The sequence below is a fragment of the Salvelinus alpinus genome, chromosome 4, assembly GCF_045679555.1.
Source record: "Salvelinus alpinus chromosome 4, SLU_Salpinus.1, whole genome shotgun sequence".
NCBI lineage: Eukaryota > Metazoa > Chordata > Actinopteri > Salmoniformes > Salmonidae > Salvelinus > Salvelinus alpinus.
The window spans coordinates 2101378-2128895 of NC_092089.1; the positions used below are offsets into that span (position 1 = coordinate 2101378).

At 43.7% G+C, this 27518-nt stretch overlaps 2 protein-coding genes and 1 pseudogene across 6 annotated transcripts; 2 read left to right on the forward strand and 1 right to left on the reverse strand.

Annotated features, from left to right (window-relative positions):
* The first annotated feature begins 744 nt into the window (after nucleotides 1-744).
* Nucleotides 745-5853, forward strand: LOC139572451 (serine/threonine-protein kinase Sgk1-like; annotated as a pseudogene).
* A 779-nt stretch (nucleotides 5854-6632) lies between these two features.
* Nucleotides 6633-8985, reverse strand: LOC139572716 (putative transmembrane protein 244). 3 transcript variants are annotated; one of them, XM_071395428.1, is made up of 6 exons: nucleotides 8860-8985; nucleotides 8275-8360; nucleotides 7921-8000; nucleotides 7699-7824; nucleotides 7278-7322; nucleotides 6633-7144 (listed from the first exon to the last, which is right to left on the reverse strand). In XM_071395428.1, the coding sequence occupies exons 1-6, from the start codon at nucleotides 8983-8985 to the stop codon at nucleotides 7050-7052; spliced, it is 558 nt and encodes a 185-aa protein (XP_071251529.1). In that variant the 3' UTR covers nucleotides 6633-7049. The 3 variants fall into 3 exon arrangements, with proteins under 3 accessions (XP_071251529.1, XP_071251531.1, XP_071251530.1); XM_071395430.1 differs by having other exon boundaries at nucleotides 6633-7140; nucleotides 8860-8983; XM_071395429.1 differs by having other exon boundaries at nucleotides 8275-8593; nucleotides 8860-8967.
* Nucleotides 8986-9532: 547 nt separating this feature from the next.
* On the forward strand, nucleotides 9533-26053 carry LOC139572715 (lethal(3)malignant brain tumor-like protein 4). Of its 3 annotated transcripts, none has more exons than XM_071395425.1 (21): nucleotides 9534-9787; nucleotides 13511-13646; nucleotides 13725-13902; nucleotides 14103-14442; nucleotides 16007-16133; nucleotides 16232-16283; nucleotides 16460-16554; nucleotides 16650-16754; nucleotides 16892-17027; nucleotides 17313-17404; nucleotides 17528-17756; nucleotides 17846-17931; nucleotides 18164-18274; nucleotides 18361-18478; nucleotides 18774-18873; nucleotides 19000-19197; nucleotides 19322-19432; nucleotides 22760-22824; nucleotides 22939-23102; nucleotides 23277-23339; nucleotides 23528-26053. In XM_071395425.1, exons 1-21 carry the CDS (start codon nucleotides 9735-9737, stop codon nucleotides 23654-23656), a joined length of 2688 nt encoding a protein of 895 aa, XP_071251526.1. In that variant the 5' UTR covers nucleotides 9534-9734; the 3' UTR covers nucleotides 23657-26053. The 3 variants fall into 3 exon arrangements, 2 of the variants coding, with proteins under 2 accessions (XP_071251526.1, XP_071251527.1); XM_071395426.1 differs by having other exon boundaries at nucleotides 9535-9787; nucleotides 13516-13646; XR_011674462.1 differs by lacking the exons at nucleotides 23277-23339; nucleotides 23528-26053 and adding an exon at nucleotides 22354-22496 and having other exon boundaries at nucleotides 9533-9787; nucleotides 22939-23013.
* The last annotated feature ends 1465 nt before the right edge of the window (nucleotides 26054-27518 follow it).

Sequence of the window (27518 nt, forward strand, 5' to 3'; positions counted from 1 at the left end):
GTCTTGAGATGCTGCTTCAATATATCCACATAATTTTCCTTGCTCATGATGCCATCTATAGTGAAAAAACACCAATATCTTTCATAAATTCTTTAAACAATAAAAGCTCATTTGCCAACATTTATGAAAATTTATATATAGCCTTTTGGGAAAAAACTCATATTATGTAATGAATTACATGATTTGTTTTATTATATTATGTAATATTGATACACTCTTTGGCACACACAGAATACAGACCTGTCAGCGTGTGTGTGTGTGTGCGCGTGCGTGCAAGCCTGTGTTCTCTAAATGGCCAATGAGAGGAAGGTTAAATGTCAGAGGTCATAGATCAGGTCAATGTTGAGTGTGGTAAATCTACAGTAGTCATTCCTCCTCAGACAGGTCTATATAGCCTACAGTCTGTAGTGACTCTGAACAGAGTGTACCTGTATCTGGACCAAAGCAGATGACCTCTGACCTTGACCTTTGTAACTTCCTGGGGTAGTTTGGAAAACAGCATGGTCTGACTCGTACCCTACAGCCCCTGCTGTGACTCATTGTGTATATTTGTCTCTCCTATTTGGTCTGTCTTTCTGAATGGTCAGTGGAAACTATTGGTCAGTATTGACCTCCCCTCTGTGTGTTCTGTCAGCAGAGTTAATTTATCAGGATATAGGACCCTTTAGAGGAACCAGAGTATCTACCACACACACACACACACACACACACATTCCCCAAAGCAGTAGCACAGTGTCTGTCCATGCAGAGCTCCTACAAAGTTTTAGAAGGTTTTCCATTGATAGGAGCGTTGATTCGACAGTACACCCGGGGCACGCGGGAGCCCCTGTCAGGATTTAGTGGATGAGTGACTTGAGCCCAACGCCCACACAATAATGTAGCCTACAGGGGTGCCTTGGACTCAATTAGGCCTACGTCAGAGAGTCAGAGAGGTCTTTTGACGGGAGAACATGTGGGATTGTTGTAAATAGCCTGCCTGCCGAGCGCGCGCTGTCAGTGGTGCTGAACTCTTCAGACCACAGCCACCAGAGTTAAAGAACATCTCAGTTTGTTCGCTCCTTTCACTGGACTTTATTATTTCATCCAGATGGGCGTTATGCAAAAATGCCAAAATGAAAGGGCTTGTGTCATTTTTTACTGGTAAGTTTGACATTCTATTGAATTCTATTAATGTAGTTACAACTATGTGTTTTCATATTCTAGTGTTTGAATGCTCAGTGGCCTAACACCTTTTCTCGCCAACTGCTATAATGCGTTATTATGGGGTTATAAAGCATTGTCAATAACAGGTACACTACATGACCAAAAGTATGTGGACACCTGCTCCTCGAAGATCTCATTCCAAAATCATGGACATTAATATGGAGTTGGTCCTGCATTTGCTGCTATAATAGCCTCCAGTCTTCTGGGAAGGCTTTCTACTAGATGTTGGAAAATTTCTGCTGGGACTTGCTTCCATTCAGCCACAAGAGCATTAGTGAGGTCGGGCACTGATGTTGGGTAATTAGGCCTGGCTTGCAGTCAGCATTCTAATTAATCCCAAAGGTGTTCAATAGGGTTGAGGTCGGGGCTCTGTGCAGGCCAGTCAAGTTCTTCCACACCGATCTCGACAAACCATTTCTGTATGGACCTCGCTTTGTGCACAGAGGCATTGTCATGTGGAAACAGGAATAGGGCTTTCCTCAAACTATTGCCACAAAGTGGGAAGCACAGAATCGTCTAGATTGTCATTGTATGCTGTAGTGTTAAGATTTCCCTTCACTAGAACTAAGGGGCCTAGCCTGAACCATGAAAAACAGCCCCACACCATTATTCCTCCTCCACCAAACTTTACAGTTGGCACTATGCATTGGAGCAGGTAGTGTTCTCCTGGCATCTGCCAAACCCAGATTTGTTCGTTGCACTGCCAGATGGTGAAGCATGATTAATCACTCCAGAGAATGTGTTTCCACGGCTCCAGAGTCCAATGGCGGCGAGCTTTACACCACTCCAGCCGATTGGGCATGGTGATCTTATGCTTGTGTGAGGCTGCTCAGCCATGGAAACCCATTTCATGAAGCTCCTGACGAACAATTCTTGTGATGACGTTGCTTCCAGAGGCAGTTTGGAAATCGGTAGTGAGTGTTGCAACCGAGGACGGATGATTTTTACGTGCTACGCGCTTCAGCACTCGGTGGTCCCGTTCTGTGAGCTTGTGTGGCCTACCACTTTGTGGCTGAGCCGTTGTTGCTCCTAGACGTTTCCACTTCACAATAACAGCCCTTACAGTTGACCGGGGCAGCTCTAGCAGGACAGAAATTTGACGAACTGACTTGTTGGAAAGGTGGCATCCTATGACGGTGCCACGTTGAAAGTCACTGAGCTCTTCAGTAAGGCCATTCTAGTGCCAATGTTTGTCTATGGAGAATGCATGGCTGTGTGCTCGATTTTATATACCTGTCAGCTACGGGTGTGGCTGAAATAGCCAAATCCACTAATTTGAAGGGGTGTCCACACACTTTTGTATATATAGTGTATAACACATCGTTAATGTCATTGAATAGCAGGTATGATGCCCTTGATGTCTTACATCATGTTACTAGAGATTTTTTTACCTTCATTTCCGTTCAATGTTTTTCATTAGATTTTCAGCTCCTTTATAGTGAGTTTAGTTATATCGACACTTTGAGAGCCTACTGATATTGATACTGACATAGTCTTATGTAAGAACCCTTTCCTGTGTTTCAGCTCTGCTTGAAGGGAAGAAAAGGGGCTTCAGCAACTTTCTGCACAAACTGGTGTCCGACCACCAAATCTTTCAGCAGTAAGTCGCAACTTACTTCATATTGTGTTAATGATTGTACTCCATATTGATGATCTAAAATAATGTATTATGTTATAATTAACACAGAGACACACACAGGCCTAACACTGTCCATGTTGTCTCTGTGAAGCCTGGACGCCCAGACCATCCTGCTGCAGGAGAGCCTGAGAGAGGAGAGGGAAAGAGAGGAGAGAGAAGAGAGGGAGGAGAGGGAAAGAGAGGAGAGAGAGGGGGGAACATCGGTGAGTATATATAGGCATACAGCCAGGACACCTATGACCCATTTATATAATCTCTGTCTGACCCAAATCTAACACCCTCCCATCCTTTTTCTCTCTATCAGCGTCTGCCAAGTTTGCTGGAGGAGGAGACTCAGTGAGTACCCAAAGTTATGGCCAGGTGTTTTTCCTTGAGTTGCCCATAGCCAATGGAAATCATCAGACCTCACACTCATGCTGCTCTGTTGTCATGTTTACCAGGGTGAAGCCTTCTGATTTCCAATACCTGAAGTTCATCGGCAAAGGAAGCTTTGGGAAGGTGGGAGCAAGTGTGTGTGTCCCTTTACGTGTGTGTGTATTTATGAGTAGGCCGGTGTGTGTTTGTTGTGTTGGTGATGTCTTTATCTTGTTGCAGGTGGTGTTAGCGAGACACAGACAGAGTGAAAGTATGTATGCTGTCAAGGTTCTACAGAAACAGGTCATACTGAGGAAGAAAGAGGTATCTATTATTCCATTCTATTTCCGTTCTATTCTATTTCCGTTCTATTCTATTTCCGTTCTATTCTAGTTCCGTTCCATTCTATTTTAATTCCATTCTATTTCCATTACATTCTATTTCCATTCCATTCTATTTTAATTCCATTCTATTTCCATTCTATTCTATTTCCATTCCATTCTATTTCCGTTCTATTCTATTTCCGTTCTATTCTATTTCCATTGCATTCTATTTTAATTCCATTCTATTTCCATTCCATTCTATTTCCATTCCATTCTATATCCATTCCATTCTATTTCCGTTCCATTCTATTTCCATTCCATTCTATTTCCATTACATTCTATTTCCATTCCATTCTATTTCCATTACATTCTATTTCCATTCCATTCTATTTCCATTCTATTCTATTTCCGTTCCATTCTATTTCCATTCTATTCCATTTCCATTCCATTCTATTTCCATTACATTCTATTTCCATTACATTCTATTTCCGTTCCATTCTATTTCCATTCTATTCTATTTCCATTACATTCTATTTCCGTTCTATTCTATTTCCGTTCTATTCTATTTCCATTCCATTCTATTTTAATTCCATTCTATTTCCATTCCATTCTATTTCCATTCCATTCTATTTCCATTCCATTCTATTTCCATTCCATTCTATTTCCGTTCCATTCTATTTCCATTCCATTCTATTTCCATTCCATTCTATTTCCATTACATTCTATTTCCATTCCATTCTATTTCCATTCTATTCTATTTCCGTTCTATTCTATTTCCATTCTATTCTATTTTCACCCCATTCTATTTCCGTTCCATTCTATTTCCATTCTATTCTATTTCCGTTCTATTCTATTTCCATTCTATTCTATTTTCACCCCATTCTATTTCCGTTCCATTCTATTTCCATTCTATTCTATTTTCATTCTATTCTATTTTCATCCCATTCTATGTCCGTTCCATTCCATTCAATTATATTCATTATCTATCCCTCTCTCGCTCTCTCTCTCCTTCCAGCAGAGAGATGTGATGGTAGAGAGGAGTGTGTTGCTGAAGGAACTGCAGCATCCATTCCTGGTGGGGCTCCACTTCTCCTTCCAGACCTCTTCCCGGAGCCCAGAGCAACATTCTACTCTGCAGAGATGGCCTCAGCCCTGGGCTACCTCCACTCCCTCAACATAGCCTACAGGTGCACACACACACACACACACACACACACACACACACACACACACACACACACACACACACACACACACACACACACACACACACACACAATGAGAGAGAGCGCATTTTCCTCACAGTGATTTAACCCTCGGTACCCCCCCCTTAGAGACCTGAAGCCAGAGAACATCCTATTGGACAGTGGAGGTCATGTGGTTCTGACAGATTTTGGGCTGTGTAAAGAGGGCGTGTCTGTGGGTGGGACTATGCAAACGTTCTGTGGAACCCCTGAGTATCTGGCGCCAGAGGTGCTGTTAGGTCACGCCTACAGTGGAGTAGTGGACTGGTGGGGGCTGGGGAGTGTACTTTATGAGATGCTTCATGGACTGGTGAATGTGTTTCTCTTTCTCTTCTCTTTCAGCTACTTTTCAACTAGCATATTCCATCCACTGCACACTTATCTGGCTCCCTCTCTCCTCTTCTTTTCTCTCTCTCTCTCTTCCTCAGCCCCCATTCTACAGTCGCAGTAAGGCCGAGAAGTTTGAGAACATCCTTCACGCCCCCCTGCAGCTCCATAGAAGTGTGTCCCAGTCTGCCCGGTCTCTGCTGCAGGGCCTGCTGGAGAGAGACTGTACCAAACGCCTTAGGGGGGAACAGGACCTTGTAAGCACCCCCCATTACCCCACCTGGCACATACATGCAAGACCACATACACACACGCACCCATACACACATTGACGTGCTGTCTCACTTTGTTTGTAGGCTGAGCTGCAGGGCCACACCTTCTTCCTGTCCATCAACTGGGATGACCTGATAGCCAGGAAAGTCCCTCCCCCATTCATTCCCAACCTGGTGAGTATGTGTGTGTGTGTTTTTTTGGGGGGGGGCTATGGGTCAGTTTGGATCTGTGACTACCTGAATGTGTGTCTGATCACTCGTTCCCTCCCTCTCTCTTTCAGTCTGGTCCGTGTGATGTGCGGTATTTTGACCCGGAGTTCACGCTTCTCCCAGTCCCCGCCTCCCTCGGTTTGAGTGACATGTTGGGAGACGTGGCCAATGGAGCCTTCCCAGAGTTCTCCTATATGCCTCCGGCTGAGGTTGGAGTCACGGAGCCCTGATATCATTCTGATATTATTTGTGTTTTGAATAAATTAAAATGCATTTTCCTATCATGTATCAGATTGTTTATATCTCACAGAGAACGGAGGCTCAGGCCGGGTTAGAACCAGTGGTTAAACTGAACCGGAGCTACCTGGAGTCGGCCTCCTGCACCTTGGGTCAAAGGGAGAACCAGGCGGAGCCTAGCTTCATCACATTACGGGTCAAAGAGAAAAGTAGGATAAAAAGTAGGATAAACCAACGTTAGGGTCAGGGTTGACTATAAGGTGTCGGTCTGGCCTAGTGGTAGCCCCTCAGACTATGGAACACATACATCCCTGGTGACGTGAGCACCAATCCCGTCTTCCTCTCTGTCTCCCTCTGTATCTGTCTCCCCTCTACACTCCAACTATCAGTGGTACTATCACTGTCCATAAAACAATAGAATACAATAAACATATATTTAAAAAACAACATAAGATTAGGGCTAGGGTTGAGGTGCTAGGGTTAGGGTCATGGGTGAGGTGCTAGGGTTATGGTAAGGGTTGTGGTTAGGGTAAGGGTTATGGTAAGGGTTGTGGTTAGGGTTGTGGTTGAGGTGCTAGGGTTATGGTAAGGGTTGTGGTTAGGGTAAGGCTTGTGGTTGAGGTAAGGGTTGTGGTTAAGGTTAGGGTTAGGCTTAAACCAGGATGTGATAAGAACAAGTGTGTGTGTGTGTGTGTGTGTGTGTGTGTGTGTGTGTGTGTGTGTGTGTGTGTGTGTGTGTGTGTGTGTGTGTGTGTGTGTGTGTGTGTGTGTGTGTGTGTGTGTGTGTGTGTGTGTGTGTGTGTGTATAGAGTCAGCCCAGGTGTGCGATGTTACAGCTGGTTTAATAGATCTAAGATGATAAATTACATGATTAACATTGTCTGACATAAGATTAACATTCGTAGAGAACACAGATATTACATACTACAGATATTACATACCACAGATATTACATACTACAGATATTACAAACTACAGATATTACATACTACAGATATTACATACCACAGATATTACATACTACAGATATTACATACTACAGATATTACATATAAGAGCTGTTTCCTGGACTCAAAAGATTGCTCAGTGGAGAATCACTTGGCTCAATTGGTGTCTGGGAAGCCGGTCCAACAGAAACAAAGTGCAACAATCAAACAGGTAACCAAGTCAACAGGAACATTTGGTTTCCCTCCATTTCCACCGGACTCACTGCAAAGAACTCTAGTCAGTGTGTGTGTACTCAGTAGCTGTTGAAGGTGGGGTAACTCTGGTCACTCTGGCAGGTGAAGTAAGCTATCAGCTGACCGTTACAGATCATCAGAAACAACCCGCTGCCTTCAAACAAAACATACAACCACACACACAAAACCATTAATAAGGAAGAGACATAACCAATTACTCGTCTATAACTCCTCAGAAGGTTTCACACAATAAAACAGAACATGTGTGGGTGAGGTACAGGTCTTACCAAGGGCCAGCCACCACTGCCATACCAAGGGAAACTCCAACATCACTGAAACACACACATTACACACATATATTACAAACACACATTACAAACACACATTAAAAACAGGTAATATACCATACAGAACTAAGGATGGGGAGTGTACATCGTATTGCTTTAGAGCTAGACCCATCCAATCCTTACACATGAGGAAGGGGAATTAAAGAAGACCATGAGATAGGGTCAATATATGTGCCTTGTTTAGAGCCCAGCTGCTTCTCAACTGTAACCCAACTTCCCGTCCTGTCATGATGTCATCAAAGCTGGCCCTGAGCACTCTGCTCTGCCAGCAAGTGATTATTCTGAGTTAAGCCAGTGTGTGTGTGTGTGAGAGTGAGTTCAGGCATGTGTATGCATTTCTGTGTGTATGTGTGTGTCTCACCTAGGCTGGTGAGCAGTACGTGCAGTAGTGTGACTGTGAGAGCGTAGTCCCAGACCCATCTCCTCACAACGGCTGCAAACAGCAGACCACTGCAGAAATAGGTCAACTCCATGGACAGCAGGTTCACTGGAACAACAATATAAGACCATAACCATCTGTAGAGTGTGCGTGCGCACACACACACACACACACACACACACTACCATACACATCTTCGCTCACCCAGATATTTGGAGTTGGACTCCAAATTGGTTGGTTCAGTCTTAAGGTCAAAGGGAATAAGTCCATCAAAGTGATCCAACCTGAATGCAAACAGAAGAACAGCAGATAAAACAAACAAACAGGATATTCAAAAGAACGAGCTAGGAGGGAACCAGGGGGGTTGAAACTGACTGTCATTCCAATCAATGAAAACAGACCAATAGTTGCTGTGGATTCCACGAATCCCTCCCCCTCTCTTCTGTCACCTGGCACCAGGTTTATAGAAGCCGCGTGAGGACGGCTCACCGTTCCAGCAAGGTCACTTACCCAATAACCACACGTGCACACAGAGAGAGGAAAAGAAAAGTGTCGCACCTGAACGCGCCGAAACACACACTCCCAGTCATGTAGTAGAGAGAGTAGAATATGACGAGGCACAGCAGCAGGTGTACAAGCACTGTCTGGGGGAGAGAGATCGAGAGAAAGAGAGTGAAAGAGAGAAATTGATCGAGAGAGTCAGAGTCATTCATCCCAATAATAATATATCACACATCATAGACCTAGGCTATACTCAAATCAGCCGCCAAGACACTGTAGCAAAGCCGTGACAGCACTGTCAACTGAACCGTGGATCATTCAGCAGGTGTAAAATCTCCCATGGCAGAACTCCAACAGACTCTGCAAGGGATGCGCACTGCGGGGGAGCAGCAAAGGACAGAAGACCTTAATTTGCACAGACTGAGTGATCATTATCTGTTGCATTTGCCATTCACGATAAATGAAATATCAGTCGCTGAATAGAAATGATAGTCTGATAGCTTATGTTTCATAGTCGCCAACAACGACACCTGATGATTTCGTATTTTATTATAACAGCGTCCATATCTGACCCACGGTTGCCCGGATGGCACATAATCAGATTTTTTCTGAGTATAAAATCCGAGTTAACAGTCCTCTTACCCTCGTGTCGGCCACTTTACCCCTGAAGGCCATCTCATGGTTTGCATCTGTCGTTCTTCTGATGTTGAGAATAATGTGTGACTGGGCAACTGAGATGTTACAGTGTATTCCGTCAGAAAACATCATTATACTGCCATCTAGCGGTAGCGACTGGAAAAAGCATGCTTATTTATAGGCGACACAGCCATTGAAGGTCTGCATCTCATGCCAAATAGACTACAGTAGCCTCTTCCAGTCCAACGTTTCACTTGTAATAAGAACAGTAGGAATGTCTTATTAATTAACCCTTAAAATAGCAAAGTCAGAGAGATTCTATTTCGGACGTCTGGTCTGATTGGACATAGATAACAAACATGAAAAGGCATCACGTTTTACAATAAAAAAACATTAAGAGCTGATAGCCTATAGGCCTTGTTGTAATCAATACTACGGTCTAACTACTGTAGACCTATTAGGCGTCTGGACTTGACTGTTCTTACTTTTTTGCTGAATTACTGGTTGGAAGTGTGGCCAAGTTCATAAAACAGCTAGAAGTTGGGTTTATGATTAGTCTACTGTCATCTTTCTTTTAACATATGGGGACAATATTGACTAGTGGTGACGTAAACAGTTATTGACGGCATACAGCGACATGACCACAATGGAAATCGCGCGCCACGCCAAACAGACTCTGCACGCCCTTGCGCTCCGATTTGATGCTCTCTGAGATTCTGAAAATACACGAGGGAGAAAGAATAGTCCCAAGGCATGAATAAAATATTTAATAAACCACATGTCCACTCTAAGCGTCCGTCTTGCTGTACCTATTGACCATCGATAGTTGTGTGCTCAAGTTTACCAAGATCCAAAGTTGTCAGGCAGCGTTCATTGAACGCATGCGCATTGCATCCACTATCCAGCTCAAAATAAGAGTTAAAACAGAAACGAGGTGAGTTCCATAATTTTCAAACAATATAATCGCCGTTATACATTAAATGTTGCAAATAACAACAGTAATCGATAAAGCATCGTTCGTTTTATAATTTGCACCGGTTCTTATTATTTGTACTGTGATTTAAAACCGTAAAGATAAATCGGAGAGTCAAGTTTCTATTGAAGAAATTAAAAGCAAGCAATTCTATATTTTAGCCTTGAACAAATAAGGCAGTGTAGGGGCGGATATTTACTTATTTATACCAACTAATGTGGAAGTCCGTTCCTAAGCATTTTCTAACGTTCAAAACCTGGAAACTTATTTATTACTGGTTGTCCTTACTTCGCTACACCAAGCCAAAATGCTAGTCCCAGTTCCTAGCCGTCTAGCTACCAATTTGAATTGAACCGTAGTGACGCTTTGCTAGCCAAAAGCAGTTAGCAAGCTAGCTGGCAGCTAGCTGGCTGACATTCCGAGACAAGGGGAAAGTAAAGAAAATGGCCATGATGAGGGATAACACTAACATATGAAATTGCAGGGTATATATTTGGTTTTATTTGACAGACACGGCCCTGCATTATGTGTTTCAATAAATAACTTGAGTCATTTACATAGTTTTAACGTGTTGGTGGCCTCTTCCTTTGCTCCGCCATTTTGTATAAGACGAATGCTAATCATGGGCGCACGTACACTTTATATATGGTCGAATAAATTCGAGGTTTAAACTTGGGAACGTAAACTGACAGCTGTTGAACAGCACACTTGATTGTTTACTTCCCATCCGTATATTTCAGTCAAACAAATATTCTTTCTGACCAAAATATGTGTTGATGCAGCGTCGAGGCGAAAACGTTATATCGTGATCTTGGTTTGATTAAAACACACGTAAATTTGACCTTTCTATGCAGAACACATTGTTTTCATTAAAATCATTGATTATTCTACCATCTCTGTTGTCCGCGTCAATGCAAACAGCCGATTTAATAAGATACTGTTAAAACAAGGAAAAGCTGAACTTGTTCTTTTAACTTGTATTTGTCACGTCTCTCACGGTGTTTGTCAATACTTGTGTTCTAGGCCAATCCATGCAGGAGTGCTTGTGCATTTATTTTGTGATATTTAGCTTTAAAAAGTAACATATTTACTTGTTTTGCTTCATATAAGTGCATGCATGTATTCCACAACAGTCGCCCTCTAGCGGCGATGGGATGCGGTTCTTTAGTACCCGACTTGCACGCGCTGGTTGACTTCTTGCAGGTACCTGTACTTTTTGTGCCAGGGATATTTTTAGAGTACCCCTTTTTGGATAATGTTATTTGATTCATTGTTTTTATTAGCTAATTTAAAAAAAGACATACACACACACTACATTCATTTAAAAAACTTAACAGGGATTGCTAAATAAAGTCAGTGACTTATTCCCATTGTGGTCCCTAAAGTACATGGTGGAAAAATATTACAAAGATACAGACATAGATATCTTATATATAATGAAAACAACACATAGATAGACATTTGAGAAAGATCTGTCAAATTGATACAATTTCAGTTTTACTTTAAGAACATACAGACAGACCTATTCTAGCCCATATCCTTGCATGAACAAACTCCCACACATCTTGTCTTAACATGAGAGACAGACAGATGTCAATAGGCATGTGGCAGTGTTTCCCCATCCACTGCTGAAGCGGGCGTGCTGTCTTAATTCAAATCAAATGTTATTTGTCTCATGCATCCTAAACAACAGGTGTAGACTAACAATGAAATGCTTACTGATGGGCCCTTTCCAACAATACAGAGAGAAAAATAGAAAAGTTAAAGAAAAAATAAGAACACAAGAAATAAATCCACAATGAGTAAGGATAACTTAGCTATATACACAGGGTACCAGTACCGAGTCCATGTGCAGGGGTACGAGGTAATTTGGATGTGACACCTGTATGGTTATTGATTGATTGGGTATGTTCAAGTAGTAAGGCAAAAAAAAAATTGTGTTAACGAGTAAAGTCAGGCGAGATGCATCTGCGACAACCAAATGTCGGACACTGTAATTGTTAGGCTGTGTATTGCAATACCAGTATTGCAATATTTTTTACATGGCAAAAATTCAAACCCGAGGCAGACAGCTCTTTGGTCCTTTAAAAACCTGCTGTTTGTAAAATATTGTGGCTATAGCTTGGAAATAAATCAATGTGATTCTGGATGACACCATAATACTGTTTATTTCCACCTATAGGGCTTCTTTCCTAAAGAAATGTGTTTCCTTGCCATGATCCTAACGAGAATCGCAATACTGGTATCTTCCCGGCCCAAGTAATGGTTTTCCAACAGAAAGGCTCAGATCAACATGGCAGTGTCAACATACCTGCTATTGTATATAAACGTTTTTCTTTATAGATGTCGAAAATAAACTTTTCTATACTTTTCTATTTCACACACTCACAAACTGAAGACATAACATGTGTACAATTAATTGGTTAGAGAGAGGTCTCAAATATCACTTTCATTTGTATCCCCTATAGCTTTAGAATCGTAGTCAAGTTGGTTCCTGTTTCAGTCACGTCTTTGGTCACGTTCACGTGGGTCCACCAAAAACATCCTAATGATTGGTTGACAAATAATGCATGGTGCAGTTGGTGAGAAGCAACAGCAGTGACTTCATCAAAAACTGCATGACCTTTGATCACATGGTTTTTGACAAGTTCAAGCAGTCGACATATAGGCAGGCACAAGTCTGACAATTTTTATCCCTATGTTGCAACACACTTTGAAAGGCGGTGACCGTCGACTAGACAAAATGTATCCGCTCGAACACGCCCATTGACTGGCTGACTGGACAACAACCTCTCCCTCAACGTGATCAAGACAAAGGAGATGATTGTGGACTACAGGAAAAGAAGGACCGAGCACGCCCCCACTCTCATCGACGGGGCTGTAGTGGAGCAGGTTGAGAGCTTCAAGTTCCTTGGTGTCCACATCACCAACAAACAAATGTGGTCCAAGCACACCAAGACAGTCATGAAGCGGGCACGACAAAACCTATTCCCCTCAGGAGACTGAAAAGATTTGGCATGGGTCCTCAGATCCTCAGAAGGTTCTACAGCAGCACCATCGAGAGCATCCTGACTGGTTGCATCACTGTCTGGTATGGCAACTGCAAGGCGCTACAGAGGGTAGTGTGTACAGCCCAGTACATCACTGGGGCCAAGCTTACTGCCATCCAGGACCTCTAAACCAGGCGGTGTCAGATGAAGGCCCTAAAAGTTGTCAAAGACTCCAGCCACCCTAGTCATAGACTGTTCTCTCTGCTACCGCATGGCAAGCAGTACCGGAGCGCCAAGTCTAGGTCCAAGAGACTCCTCAACATCTAATCAAATGGCTACCCAGACTATTTGCATTGCCCCCCCCTCTTTTACGCTGCTGCTACTTTCTCTTATTATCTATGCATAGTCACTTTAATAACTCTACCTACATGTACATATTACCTCAATTACCTCGACTAACCCCTGTATATAGCCTCGCTGTTGTTATTTTACTGCTGCTCTTGAATTATTTGTTACTTTTATTTCTTATTATTTTTAGGTATATTATTTGTTTTTTAAACCGCATTGTTGTTAAGGGCTTGTAAGTAAGCATTTCACTGTAAGGTCTACTACACCTGTTGTATTCGGCGCATGTGACAAATACCATTTTATTTTGATTTGATTTGATTTTGACTGATGGATTGATTGATGTCAGTGCAGGAGGAGGAGAGCAGGGAGAGATGACTGACACCCCGCCCAGCGATGGCCCCTCCCAGGGGGCAGAGTTTGACATGATGGGCGCTCTGGACTGGCAGGACGGCATCGCCACACTGCCCGGCAGCGACATCAAGGTACGGTGTGTTTGTGTGTCTGTGTGTGTGTGTGTGTGGATACTACAGACAGGTGTGTGACTGACTGGTATCTCTCAGTTCCGTATGACAGAGTTTGGAACTTTGGAGATCGTGACAGAGCCAGAGGTCAAAGAGGCAGGGCCAACCCCCCAGAACTCCGCCCAGTCGAAAAGCCCCACCCCTCCACCAGAGGCCCAATCAGAGAGCAGCGCAGCCTCTTCTGCAGCCAAGGAAGTCCAGCCACTTGCACCTAAGGGTAAAGTAAACATACGGTTATGAAGGAGTTATAACATAGTTTTGACTGTTTATAATACAGGTGTGTAGAATTTAGACTCATAGCTCTGATATATGTCAGCACTGTGTATATTAGCATACTACATACTGGGTGCTCTGCAGATAGGGGCATTCAATGTTGAATTCTACAAAGCTTCAATATTACTCTGCTCTTTCCCCTAGCCCAAGGGCCTGTGCTTCTGTCTCTAGAGGAGGGTCCCACTGTGGAGGAGCCCAGTGCGGAGGCGGGCCCCAGTGTGGATGTGGGCCTCAGGGCGGAGGCGGGCCCCAGTGCGGAGGCGGGCCCCAGTGTGGATGTGGGCCCCAGTGCGGAGGCGGGCCCCAGTGCGGAGGCGGGCCCCAGTGCGGAGGCGGGCCCCAGTGCGGAGGCGGGCCCCAGTGCGGAGGCGGGCCACAGGGCTGCGATGGCTAGCTGTAGGTCGTGTGGGGGCTCCGGTCCACTGGAGAGTTTCCTCCAGGGCAAATACTGCAGCTCCATTTGTGTCCAGCCCTCCAGTGGCAGGTAAAGATGTTAGCTGTTCTTACTGTACTGTATTTTAGAAAGCATATTGATAGTAGTAACAGTTAACCTCTCTGGTATCAGTGGGACGGTAGCGTCCCACCTCAACAACAGCAAGTGAAATTGCAGGGCGCCAAATTAATTAAAATTCTTCAACCATACAAGTATTATACACCATTTTAAAGATAAACTTCTTGTAAATCCAACCACAGTGTCCGATTTCAAAAAGGCTTTACGGCGAAAGCACACCACGCGATTATGTTAGGTCAGCGCCTAGTGACAGAAAACCATACGGCCATTTTCCAGCCAAGGAGAGGGCTCACAAAAGTCAGAAATAGCGATTAAATTAATCACTAACCTTTGATGATCTTCATCAGATGGCACTCACAGGACTTCATGTTACACAATAAATGTGTGTTTTGTTCGATAAAGTTAATCTTTATGTCCAAAAACCTCACTTGAAATTGGCGCGTTATGTACAGTAATCATTGTCTCAAACAAACATCCGGTGAAATTTCAGAGTGCCACATCAAATTACAGAAATACTCATCATAAACATTGATGAAAAATACAAGTTTTATACATAGGATTAAAGATAAACGTCTTGTTAATCCAGCCGCTGTCAGATTTCAAAAAGGCTTTACGGCGAAAGCACACCACACGATTATGTTAGGTCAGCGCCTAGCCACAGAAAACCATACAGCCATTTTCCAACCAAGGAGAGGTGTCACAAAAGTCAGAAATAGCGTTAAAATTAATCACTTACCTTTGATGTTCTTCATCTGGTGGCACTCCCAGGTCTCCATGTTAGACAATAAATGTTCGTTTTGTTCGATAATGTCCCTCTTTATGTCCAAAAACCTCAGTTTTATTGGTGCGTTTAGTTCAGTAATCCAAAGGCACAATGCACGCTCTCAACATCCAGACGAAAAGTTTAGAAAAGTACAATAAAAGTTCGTAGAAACCTTTCAAACGATGTTTAAAATCAAACCTCAGGTTGTTTTTGTCATAAATAATCAATAATATTTCAACCGGACAAAAGCTTCGTCAATAGAAAAGGAGAAACAAAGGTGCGCTCCCCGATCATGCGCTGAACTCGTGTCTGGAAATTTCCACTGTCCACTCATTGAAAGTGCTGTATCTCCCGCATTTTTCAGAGTAAAAGCCTGAAACAATGCCTAAAGACTGGCCACATGTAGAAGAAGCCATAGAGACGGTGAACTGGGTCCTAAGTCTTTGTATGGTGGATAGGCTTTCAATGGAAAAACAGCCTTTCAAAATAATAGTACTTCCTGGATGGATTTTCCTCAGGTTTTCACCTGCCATATCAGTTCTGTTATACTCACAGACATTATTTTAACAGTTTTGGAAACTTTAGAGTGTTTTCTATCCACATCTAATTATATGCATATCCTATCTTCTGGGCCTGAGTAGCAGGCATTTTAATTTGGGCACTCTTTTCATCCAAAATTCCAAATGCTGCCCCCTACCCTAGTGAAGTTAAGACCCAAAACAGTCATCACATGAGCATAGTTCCTAGAATGACCTCTGTTCCGTGTGTGTTTAGGTCATCTCCCAGAGAGCAGCGGGAGAGAGATGGGCGAGAGGGGGGACTGGGGAAACGAGTGAGGAAGAAGAGGAAGATCTACATGGACTCTGGTGATGAAGAGGAAGACAACCAGGAGGAGGAAGAGGTGATGATAGAAGATGTGGCCAACGCTGGTCCTGAAAGCATTGTAATGTTGTGTGTGTGGCAGCTCACCTGCCGATGAGTGACTGTCTCTCTCTACAGGACAAGGCCAAGGCTGTCAAAGGGAGGAGAGCTGCTAAGCTGGCCAAGCTAGGTATGTCCTATTATTACACTGAGGGGAGGGAGAGGATGGATAGATGGATTTGTTGGGAATGACAAGGGCTGGAAAGTTTGTCCAATCAGGTAGACTAGAGGTCATGAGTGCTGCAATCCTGCTGGTTTTCATGTCACTGATTGGCTGATGTGACTGTTTTGTTGTCCCACCCCCAGTGACAGCCCCACCCAATAAGAAGCGACCCTGGAGCTGGCCCTCCTACATGGAGGAGGAGAAGGCTATAGCTGCCCCCCTTAAACTGTTCAAGGAGGTGAGGCACGCACACATTATCATACTCTCTCTCTCTGACACACACACACAGCTGTACAGACATGTGAAAGAGTGTTATGTGTGTGTGCCTCGCAGCACCAGTCGTTCCCTCAGAGCAGGAATGCCTTCAAAGTGGGAATGAAGTTAGAAGGACTGGACCCCTGTCACCCCTCTCTGTTCTGTGTGCTCAGTGTTGCTGAGGTACGTGTCTAACAGGTCAGACCAATAAGATATAGGAGGAACGTCTGTTTTCTAACAACTAACCCTTTGCTTTCCCTCATTTCTTTGTGTTCCTTTCTCTCTGTCTCTTTCTCTCTCTGTCTGTCTCTCTCTCTCAGGTCCAGGGTTATAGGGTAAGGCTTCATTTCGACGGGTATCCAGAGTGCTATGACTTCTGGGTAAATGCTGACACCTGGGATGTGAAGCCGGCGGGCTGGTGTGAGAAGATGGGACACAAGCTGCTACTGCCTAAAGGTCCACACACACACACACACACACACACACACAGATACACACACACCCGACACGCATACACACACACCCGACATACATACACATACACACACACCCGACACACATGCACACACACACCCCCCCCCCACACACACACACCCCCCCCACACACACACACCCCAGACACAGATACAAACACACCAGACACACATACACACACACCTGACACACATGCATATTCTACCGACTGTACAATGTTGTGTGTGTTGTTATACAAAACTATAACCTTCAACCTTTTGTGTCTAGGTTGTAAGGATGGGGAGTTCAATTGGAACATGTATGTGAAGAACTGCAGAGGTCAGCTGGCCCCCAAACACCTCTTCAAGAGCCTCAACACGGTGAGCCTACCTGACAGCCTGTGTGGATCCATTAATAGTGTGTTTGTGTTGTGAATTAGTTGGTGACCTTAGGTCCATTCAAGTTAGTTTGTATATGAACTATGTGGGTGCATGTGTGTGTAGTCGGTGACTCCGTCAGGGTTCCGTGCGGGTATGAAGCTAGAGGCAGTGGATAAGAAGAACCCATATCTGATCTGCGTAGCGTCCATCGCAGCTGCTGTTGACAACAGACTCCTCATACACTTTGACAACTGGGACGACACCTATGACTACTGGTGTGATGCCAGCAGTCCCTACATCCACCCTGTAGGTTACTGTGAGGAAGCTGAGCTGACCCTCACCACCCCTGCTGGTGAGACACACACAAACCTATTTCAACGCTTTATTTGGATACACCATGAAACATTGTATAAGGGTGTGTGTTGTGGTTTCTCCTCTCAGAGTATAAGCACCCGAGGAGTTTTTCCTGGGATAAATACATGGAGGAGACTGGGACACAGGCAGCCCCTGCACGTGCCTTCAAACTGGTAAAACACTCACATTCTCACACACACATACAGTTGACACTCAAAACATGTGACACATGCAAATTACATTGTTGGTGTTGATTGGGAGGCCTGGGGGAATTTCACATGGAGTTCCTCAGGGCTCTGTTCTGGGTCCACTGACAGTCTTTATTTATGTCACCTACACCGTTACAAAACATGCATATTAATCCATCTGTATCACCTGATGTTAACTCTTGAATGTGTCCTGTAGCGTCCGTGCCATGGGTTCCAGGCTGGAATGAAGCTGGAAGCCGTCGATAAGAGGAACCCCATGCTCATCCGCGTAGCAACCATCGCCGAGGTGGAGGACCACCGACTGAGGGTACGCTGTGTCTGAGAGTGCAGTATGATTATTGTGGAGTAGTGTGTGTGTGTGTGTGTGTGTGTGTAACTCTCTGTTTTTCTCAGATCCATTTTGATGGCTGGAGTGAGGAGTATGACTACTGGGTGGATGCTGACTGCCCAGACCTCCACCCTGTGGGCTGGTGTCAGAAGACTAGTCATCCCCTACAACACCCCTCCAATGGTGAGACACACACGCACACACTTCCAAAATGTGTGTGGGGTCAGGTCACTCTCTGGTGTTTTTGTCTTTGTTTATGTATGTATGTGTGTCTCTGTGTGTAGTATTAACTAGTAGTATTAACTCTGGTGTTTTTGTCTCTGTTTATGTGTGTAGTATTAACTAGTAGTTTTAACTCTCGTGTTTTTGTCTCTGTTTATGTGTGTATGTGTGTCTCTGTGTGTAGTATTAACTCTGGTGTTTTTGTCTCTGTTTATGTGTGTAGTATTAACTAGTAGTATTAACTGGTGTGTTTCAGGCTCCACTGATATGCTGGTCCTCCCAGGGCAGGGCTGTCCTACCCCAGGGTGCAATGGGGTTGGTCACATCCGAGGACCCCGCTACGGAACCCACTACACGTCAGTAACAAACACACACACTAACTGTCAAAAAAGTTTTGTAATCAAAACACGTCATAGAATGACTTGTAATCTGTGAGCAAGGTGATGTGTGTTCCTGTTCTGAACTTGTGTGTGTGTGTGTAGGGGGGTGAGCTGTCCGTACTCGGAGATGAACCTGAACAGGGAGGGCCAGGTACCAGACCGTCTGAGTGGAGAACGACCTATGACCCTGAGTGGGCCTCATCACCGTGGGCGATGCCCAGACCCTCCTTCGCACACCCAGACAAACAGCCCCACCACACCAGAGCAGCCCGAGCCTGCAGACGACTCCCCTCAGACCAGGTATGTGTGGAACATGTAACAGAAGGGGTTCGGAAGAGCTTCCATGACTTTGTTTGTTATCTGACTGCAAATAAAGTCTGGAGTTGTGGAGTTGTTTCCATGGTAACAGTTGTTTCTATGGTAGTGTAACTAGGGGGCCGATGGTTGACGAGGGCGAACGATCCAGGTGCAGCAGTCAGAGTGAGCCACCAGGGGGCTCCACTGAGCCCATCAACGACGGAGCCAAGGCCAAGAGGTAACACACAGACTCCACTCTCTCCTACCAAACTCTAGAATGCATGATGGAGCAGAGTGTTTGTTGTTGGTTTACTAAGAGAGTACAGTGCCTTCACAAAGTATTCACACCCCTTGACTTATTCCACATTTTATTGTGTTACAGCCTGAATTCAAAATGGATTAAATAGATTTTTTTCTCACCCATCTGCACATCAAATGACAAAATGATTTTTTTTGTCAATTAATACAGAAATGTCTCATTTACATAAGTATTCACACCCGAGTCAATACTTTGTAGAAGCACCTTTGGCAGCGATTACAGCTGTGAGTCTTTACCTTACCCTCCCAAGAAAGCTAAGGTAACTGAGCTAAACGACTACCACCCCGTAGCACTCACTTCCGTCATCATGAAGCGCTTTGAGAGACTAGTCAAGGACCATATCACCTCCACCCTACCTGACACCCTAGACCCACTCCAATTTGCTTACCGACCCAATAGGTCCACAGACGACGCAATCGCAACCACACTGCACACTGCCCTAACCCATCTGGAGAAGAGGAATACCTATGTGAGAATGCTGTTCATCGACTACAGCTCAGCATTTAACACCATAGTACCCTCCAAACTCGTCATCAAGCTCGAGACCCTGGGTCTCGACCCCGCCCTGTGCAACTGGGTACTGGACTTCCTGACGGGCCGCCCCCAGGTGGTGAGGGTAGGTAACAACATCTCCACCCCGCTGATCCTCAACACTGGGGCCCCACAAGGGTGCGTTCTGAGCCCTCTCCTGTACTCCCTGTTCACCCACGACTGCGTGGCCATGCACGCCTCCAACTCAATCATCAAGTTTGCGGACGACAGTGGTAGGCTTGATTACCAACAACGACGAGACGGCCTACAGGGAGGAGGTGAGGGCCCTCGGAGTGTGGTGTCAGGAAAATAACCTCACACTCAACGTCAACAAAACAAAGGAGATGATTGTGGACTTCAGGAAACAGCAGAGGGAGCACCCCCCTATCCACATCGACAGGACAGTAGTGGAGAGGGTAGTAAGTTTTAAGTTCCTCGGTGTACACATCACGGACAAACTGAATTGGTCCACCCACACAGACAGCGTCGTGAAGAAGGCGCAGCAGCGCCTCTTCAACCTCAGGAGGCTGAGGAAATTCGGCTTGTCACCAAAAGCACTCACAAACTTCTACAGATGCACAATCGAGAGCATCCTGTCGGGCTGTATCACCGCCTGGTACGGCAACTGCTCCGCCCACAACCGTAAGGCTCTCCAGAGGGTAGTGAGGTCTGCACAACGCATCACCGGGGGCAAACTACCTGCCCTCCAGGACACCTACACCACCCGATGTCACAGGAAGGCCATAGAGATCATCAAGGACAACAACCACCCGAGCCACTGCCTGTTCACCCCGCTATCATCCAGAAGGTGAGGTCAGTACAGGTGCATCAAAGCAGGGACCGAGAGACTGAAAAACAGCTTCTATCTCAAGGCCATCAGACTGTTAAACAGCCACCACTAACATTTAGTGGCCGCTGCCAACATACTGACTCAACTCCAGCCGCTTTAATAATGGGAATTGATGGAAATTTATGTAAAAATGTATCACTAGCCACTTTAAACAATGCCACTTAATATAATGTTTACATACCCTACATTACTCATCTCATATGTATATGTATATACTGTACTCTATATCATCTACTGCATCTTGCCATCTTTATGTAATACATGTATCACTAGCCACTTTAAACTATGCCACTTTATGTTTATATACCCTACATTACTCATCTCATATGTATATACTGTACTCTATACCGTACTCTATACCATCTACTGCATCTTGCCTATGCCGTTCTGTACCATCACTCATTCATATATCTTTATGTACATATTCTTTATCCCTTTACACTTGTGTGTATAAGGTAGTAGTTGTGGAATTGTTAGGTTAGATTACTCGTTGGTTATTACTGCATTGTCGGAACTAGAAGCACAAGCATTTCGCTACACTTGCATTAACATCTGCTAACCATGTGTATGTGACAAATACATTTTTTTTGGGTTGAGTCTCTAAGAGCTTTCCACACCTTCCACACTTGCCCATTATTCTTTGTAAAATTCTTCAAGCTCTGTCAAATTGGTTGTTGATCATTGCTAGACAACCATTTTCAGGTCTTGCCATACTGTAGATTTTCTAGCAGATTTAAGTAAAATCTGTAACTCGGCCTCAGGAACATTCACTGTCTTCTTGGTAAGCAACTTCAGTGTAGATTTGGCTTTGTTGTTTTAGGTTATTGTCCTGCTGAAAGGTGAATTCATCTCCCAGTGTCTGGTGGAAAGCAGACTGAACCAGGTTTTCCTCTTGGATTTTGCCTGTGCTTATCTCCATTAGGTTTAATTTTTTACCTGAAAAACTTCCCAGTCCTTAATGATTAAAAGCATACCCTTAACATGATTGCAGCCACCACTATGCTTGAAATATGGAGAGTGGTACTCCGTAATGTGTTGTATTGGATTTGCCCCCAAACATAACATGTTGTATTCAGGACATAAAGTTAATTGCTTTGCCACATTTTCTGCAGTACTTTAGTGCCTTGTTGCAAACAGAATGCATGTTTTGGAATATTTTATATTCTGTAAAGGCTTCCTTCCTTCACTCTCAGTATTGTGGAGTAACTACAATGTTGTTGATCCATCCTTCTACCACAGCCATTAAACTCTGTAACTGTTTTAAATTCACCATTGGCCTCATGGTGAAATCCTTGAGCAGTTTCCTTCCTCTCCAGCAACTGAGTTAGGAAGAACGGCTGTATCTTTGTAGTGACTGGGTGTATTGATACACCATCTAAAGTGTAATTAATAACTTCACCATGCTCAAAGGGATATTCAATGTCTGTTTTTTTATTTATTTTTACCCATCTACCCATAGGTGACCTTCTTTGCAAGGCATTGGAAAACTTCCCTGGATTTGTGGTTGAATCTGTGTTTGAAATTCACTGCTCGACTGAGGGACCTTACAGATAATTGTATTTGTGGGGTACAGAGATGTTAAACACTATTATTGCACTCAGAGTGAGTCTATACAACTTATTATGTGACTTGTTAAGCACATTTTCACTCCTGAACTTATTTCAGCTTTTCATTTTTAATTAGTAATTAAAATAAAATAAAAAAACATAATTCCACTTTGACATTATGGGGTATTGTGTGTCGGCCAGTGACAAAACACAGCTCTAATTAATTCATTTTAAATTCAGCCTGTAACACAACAAAATGTGGAAAGATTTGTGGGGTGTGAATACTTTCTGAAGGCGCTGTATGTTGTCTTTCAACAGGTCTGCTCCAGTCCCAAAGTATCTAAAGCTGCACGTCGTCAAGCAGGAGAATGGAGATGGGAAAGGTAGAGGTTCTGCTCTCAGAAATAGAGAATGGGTGTAACGCTGTGTGGATTATATATTGTCTGTTCATGTCTATTGAAGATATTTACAGCTAATTTCTCCTCCCTCTCCCCCAGACTCCCTGTCTCTCCAGCAGGCGCTCCATGAGTCAGTGTTCTCCCCAGGTGGCTCCTCCTCTCCCCCTCACAGGGTGGCTCTGTGCTGGGACAAACACTGCCAGCTGCTCCCTGAGGTCCTGGGCCTCACAGCTAAGAGAGTTGCAACTTGGACTGCCGACGAGGTCAGACATGCACACATAAGCAATACAAACATGTACAGGCGCTGTATGCATACTGTACAAACCCACATATTGTGCAAAACACATACACCCAATACAATAGCTTTGTGTATCCTATTGCATTTTAATCATGTGTGTTTGTGTGTGTGTCTTAATGTTTGTTTCCCTGTGGGTCAGGTGGCCAGTTTTGTCAAAGGGCTCCCGGGCTGCAAAGAGCATGCTGCCACCTTCAGGGCAGAGGTAAGAGCTACCATTTCAAACCCCAACTTTGTGAATCACAATAGTCACACACACCCCTCTCATCTGCTGCTCCTGGTTGGTGTATCCTATGACAATGCAACCATGTCAAATTAAATTCTGCCATTGACATTCAAACACACACACACGTTCTGTGTTGGAGCTTATTTTGTGTCTCTGTATCGTTCCAGCAAATGGATGGAGAGGCCTTCCTGCTTCTCACCCAAGCAGACATAGTCAAGATCCTGTCAATCAAACTAGGCCCCGCCCTCAAGATATACAACGCCATACTCATGCTGAAGAACGCTGATGAGGAGTGAGACGCCCCCTCACGCTTCATTTCCTCCCACACCCGACCAATGTATCTGAATAGTCTAATAGTCTAGAGAAGTTTCATCTCCTTTCTTTGCCTCCTCACCTTATCCTCTTTGGTCTTCATCTGCACTGATCTGAGCCCGTACAATAGGTCAGAGCAACGTAATGGATGGCCACCAGGAATCTGCTTTCAGCTATCCTGTTCTTCCACATCAGTGTAGAGGAGCAGAGAGGATGTACCTGGTGTCAGTGTAGAGGAGCAGAGAGGATGTACCTGGTGTCAGTGTAGAGGAGTAGAGAGGATGTACCTGGTGTCAGTGTAGAGGAGTAGAGAGGATGTACCTGGTGTCAGTGTAGAGGAGCAGAGAGGATGTACCTGTGGTGTCTGTTGGAAGATCTTAACTGCATACTCCTCGCGTCCTCTCCTCGTCTCCTTCTCAAAACCCATTGGATGAGAGGACTCTTACCTGTCAGACAGACATCACAGACAACCCAAGAAAGTGTTTTATACTATAGCATAGCAACAATTAAAATTTAAAGGGGCAATCCGGAGTTGAAACAATAACAAAGCAGTTACCCCACCACTGTTTTGGCCAAAAGCTGAGGGATGGATGGGGCTGGAGAAATGTTACCGCTCTCAAATTCATAGACAGAACTATTTATACAAGGACTGACCATCATCAAAATAATAGTTTGAACCATGTTTTGAGGCTATACAGTGTTTGGTTTACATTTACTTTGTTTACCAACATTGAAGATGAACAAGCTTATATTTGGTGTTTTGGGGTTCTGATGGTGTACGACAGTTGAACTAAGCTCATGAGGCATTTATAAGATATTCTTTAAGAATCAATGGGTATATATAAAACAAAATGTATGTAGCAACTGCAGATTGCCCCATTAACTTAAATGTTTTTCTGAGTGAGTAAGAAATGAGCAGTGGGCACCTTTAAAGTATTGGTATTGAATTCAATTTTAAGGTAGACTCAGTGAAATGACGTTGCCACGAGCAGCACCACAGATATTGAGATGAGTGAGATGCAAGACTTCGCTCACAGTCACACACAGTATCTGCGAACAGGAGGCTGGTGGCTCTTTAATTGGGGAAAACAAGCTCATAGTAACGGCTGGAACGGAATCAATGGAATGGTATTGGTTTCCATGTGTTTGATAGCGTTCCATTCACTCCATTCCAGACATTACTATGAGCCGTCCTCCCCTCGGATGTGGATGGGTTCGCTTCACACTGTTCCCTGGCCTGGCTACCGGGAATCAAAACAGCGGAGAAGTTGAGCCTCGCGCTTTAACGCTCGTAGTTGTTGTGGGAATTGATCCACTATGCTGTTTACTTTCAGCATCTACGTCATATTGCTGCGTCAACCTTTAATATTATAATTTTTTTTAATCTGCTTTTATTTTAAATTGTTGAGGAAATGGTGCTCAGCCCTGAGCAAATGGAACCAGATTAGTCCATACATGTTTTTACTTGAATACTTGTTGATTTATTATTTTTGTTGTGAAAGAAAATCACCATGTAGTTTACCTCTCTGCCAGATGGATACATTCCTCTACATGTCCAGGGCAGGAAGAGGTTGGCACATCTCACGGCTTGGGTGGAGGGAGAGGATTGATTTGTTTGTGTTTGTGTGTTTGTGTTTGTGTGTGTGTTTGTGTGTGTGTGTGTGTGTGTGTGTGTGTGTGTGTGTGTGTGTGTGTGTGTGTGTGTGTGTGTGTGTGTGTGTGTGTGTGTGTGTGTGCGCGAGCGCCAGTCAGATGTTTATTTAAAAGGGTGAATGTTATAGCATTGGAACTTTAAGGAAAGCTGGACTTCAGGACTAATTCAACTGAAGAGAGATGTTTTTCTATGTACCTGCTTTAGAGCTAATGGTAAAACATTAATGAAATTGGAATGTAAAGAAAGGAAGAGAAAATTCATCAATTTGTTCTGAATGAATATTGTTTCCTGTTTCATTTGGTCTGATTGATCTTTGTGTACACAGTGCAAATAGTGTATTATAGCTCTGGGGTTGTGACACACCCTGCATCCCTATAGGAAGTGGTTATTTGGAAGCTTATGCAAATCAATACCAATCTTTTCCAAGAAATTAAAAAAAAAAAAAATTTTTTTTTTATTGAACTGAGGAATTCATCTTTTAAAGCTTTAGTGAAATTTTGTTCGTCAATGTCCTCCGTGTGATACCTTGGAAGTGTGTTGCAATGAGCTTAAATGTGTTTATCAACACTATAGTTTATATTCAAAAACCAGGATTTCTTTATTTTAATTTAATAAGGGGCATTGATAAGTGCTGTTGACTTGTGAGATGGTGTGAGTTGTGAAGGTGCATGTTGGCTTGTGTTTGCTGGAGTGTGTGAGTGGAATGGAATAAATGAAATGCAGTCTTTGTGGTTGTATATTCTTCTAATGTGCATACTGCCTGAGGGCTTGGTTATCCACTCTTCTGATCTGTTAACCACACTGATCTGTGGTCATCATTACCTTGTGTCAGTGGTGTGTCTATCGTGTCTCAGATTCACAGGATCTGACACCACACCTAAGCACATACCTGTCCTGTCCACGGACACACCTAGTTATGTCATAAGCTTTTCTCCATCCCGGCCCACACCAATCTATTTATCAATCCCTCTTCTCCTCCCTTCATCCCCCCAGTATGCTGCTGTTCTAACTAATAATAACTACTAGGATCCCTGTGGGACTGGCCCAAACCAGCCAACGATTCCCACGACCCCTCACAACCAGACACAGCTTATCTTGCTAACATACACACACACAGCCTTGTTTAACTATCCTTGTGGGGACCAAACAATTGATTCCCATTCAAAAATATATTTTCCCTAGACCTAATCCTTAATTCAAACTGTGAACCCTAAACCTAAAGTAGAATCTTTCCTTGTGGGGTCCAGCAAAATGACCCTAGTTGGGATAATTAAACCAACTAAAACACACACGGAGCGTAATGCTCTGGCTTACTGCTTCTGAAACATCAAACTATTCCAAAAAGAAAAGTGTTCGCATAGTATAGAGTCAAGTCAAAAGGCAACTGAAACATTTAGGCATATTTACTCATCGGGAATTTATGAGGACCAAGATCTCGCATGCGCCGTATTAGCCTACTCGCCGCTTTAAACCAAGGCTGGACAGATGTTAATATGCAGCCTGGTTGAGGGGTGAAACTCGGGGGAAACATTTTAAAGAGGGAGCTGAAGAGTCAACGTTGACCATATTAATGTAGGGACAAAATAAATAACGGGCATCATGTTGAGAAAATAGTTCCAGATATGTCAGCAGCAGGAGCGACGCGGAAATGTCCACAACGGAGCAACAGCCAAATCGAGGCAAGTAACCATTATCGGAACGTTCTCAAAAATCAGAGCGCAGCACATGAAAAGCAAGTGTTACTTGTTAATTTTAGTTTGTATTTGGTCAATAGTGTTGACTTACTTTTTAAAACATTATTCAGACATCCCCAATGTCAAAAAGGCTTTAGTATCAGATAACCGTAAATTAAAAGATTACCGTTACATTGTATCCGGAATCGGACAACGCGGTTGCACAAGTTCAACCCTTCGATTAACGTTTTTGACTGATGTTATTGCCATCATTTATATAATGTTATGTAAAATCTACAATTTCTGAACTTTTTGTAATCTTTACTAAATGTCTCGTTTTTTTGCATTCATGTTCCTTGTTTCAGTGACGGAATGATTGAATGTTCAAGGAAAGCCCCAAATCAGACGAAATTACTTTGTGAAATCTAATAGAAGTTACATCTGGGACTTGGTCAACTGAGAGTTACCACTGGGACCATATATTATCCATTTAGTTCAGAATTGGACGCCATCGATATG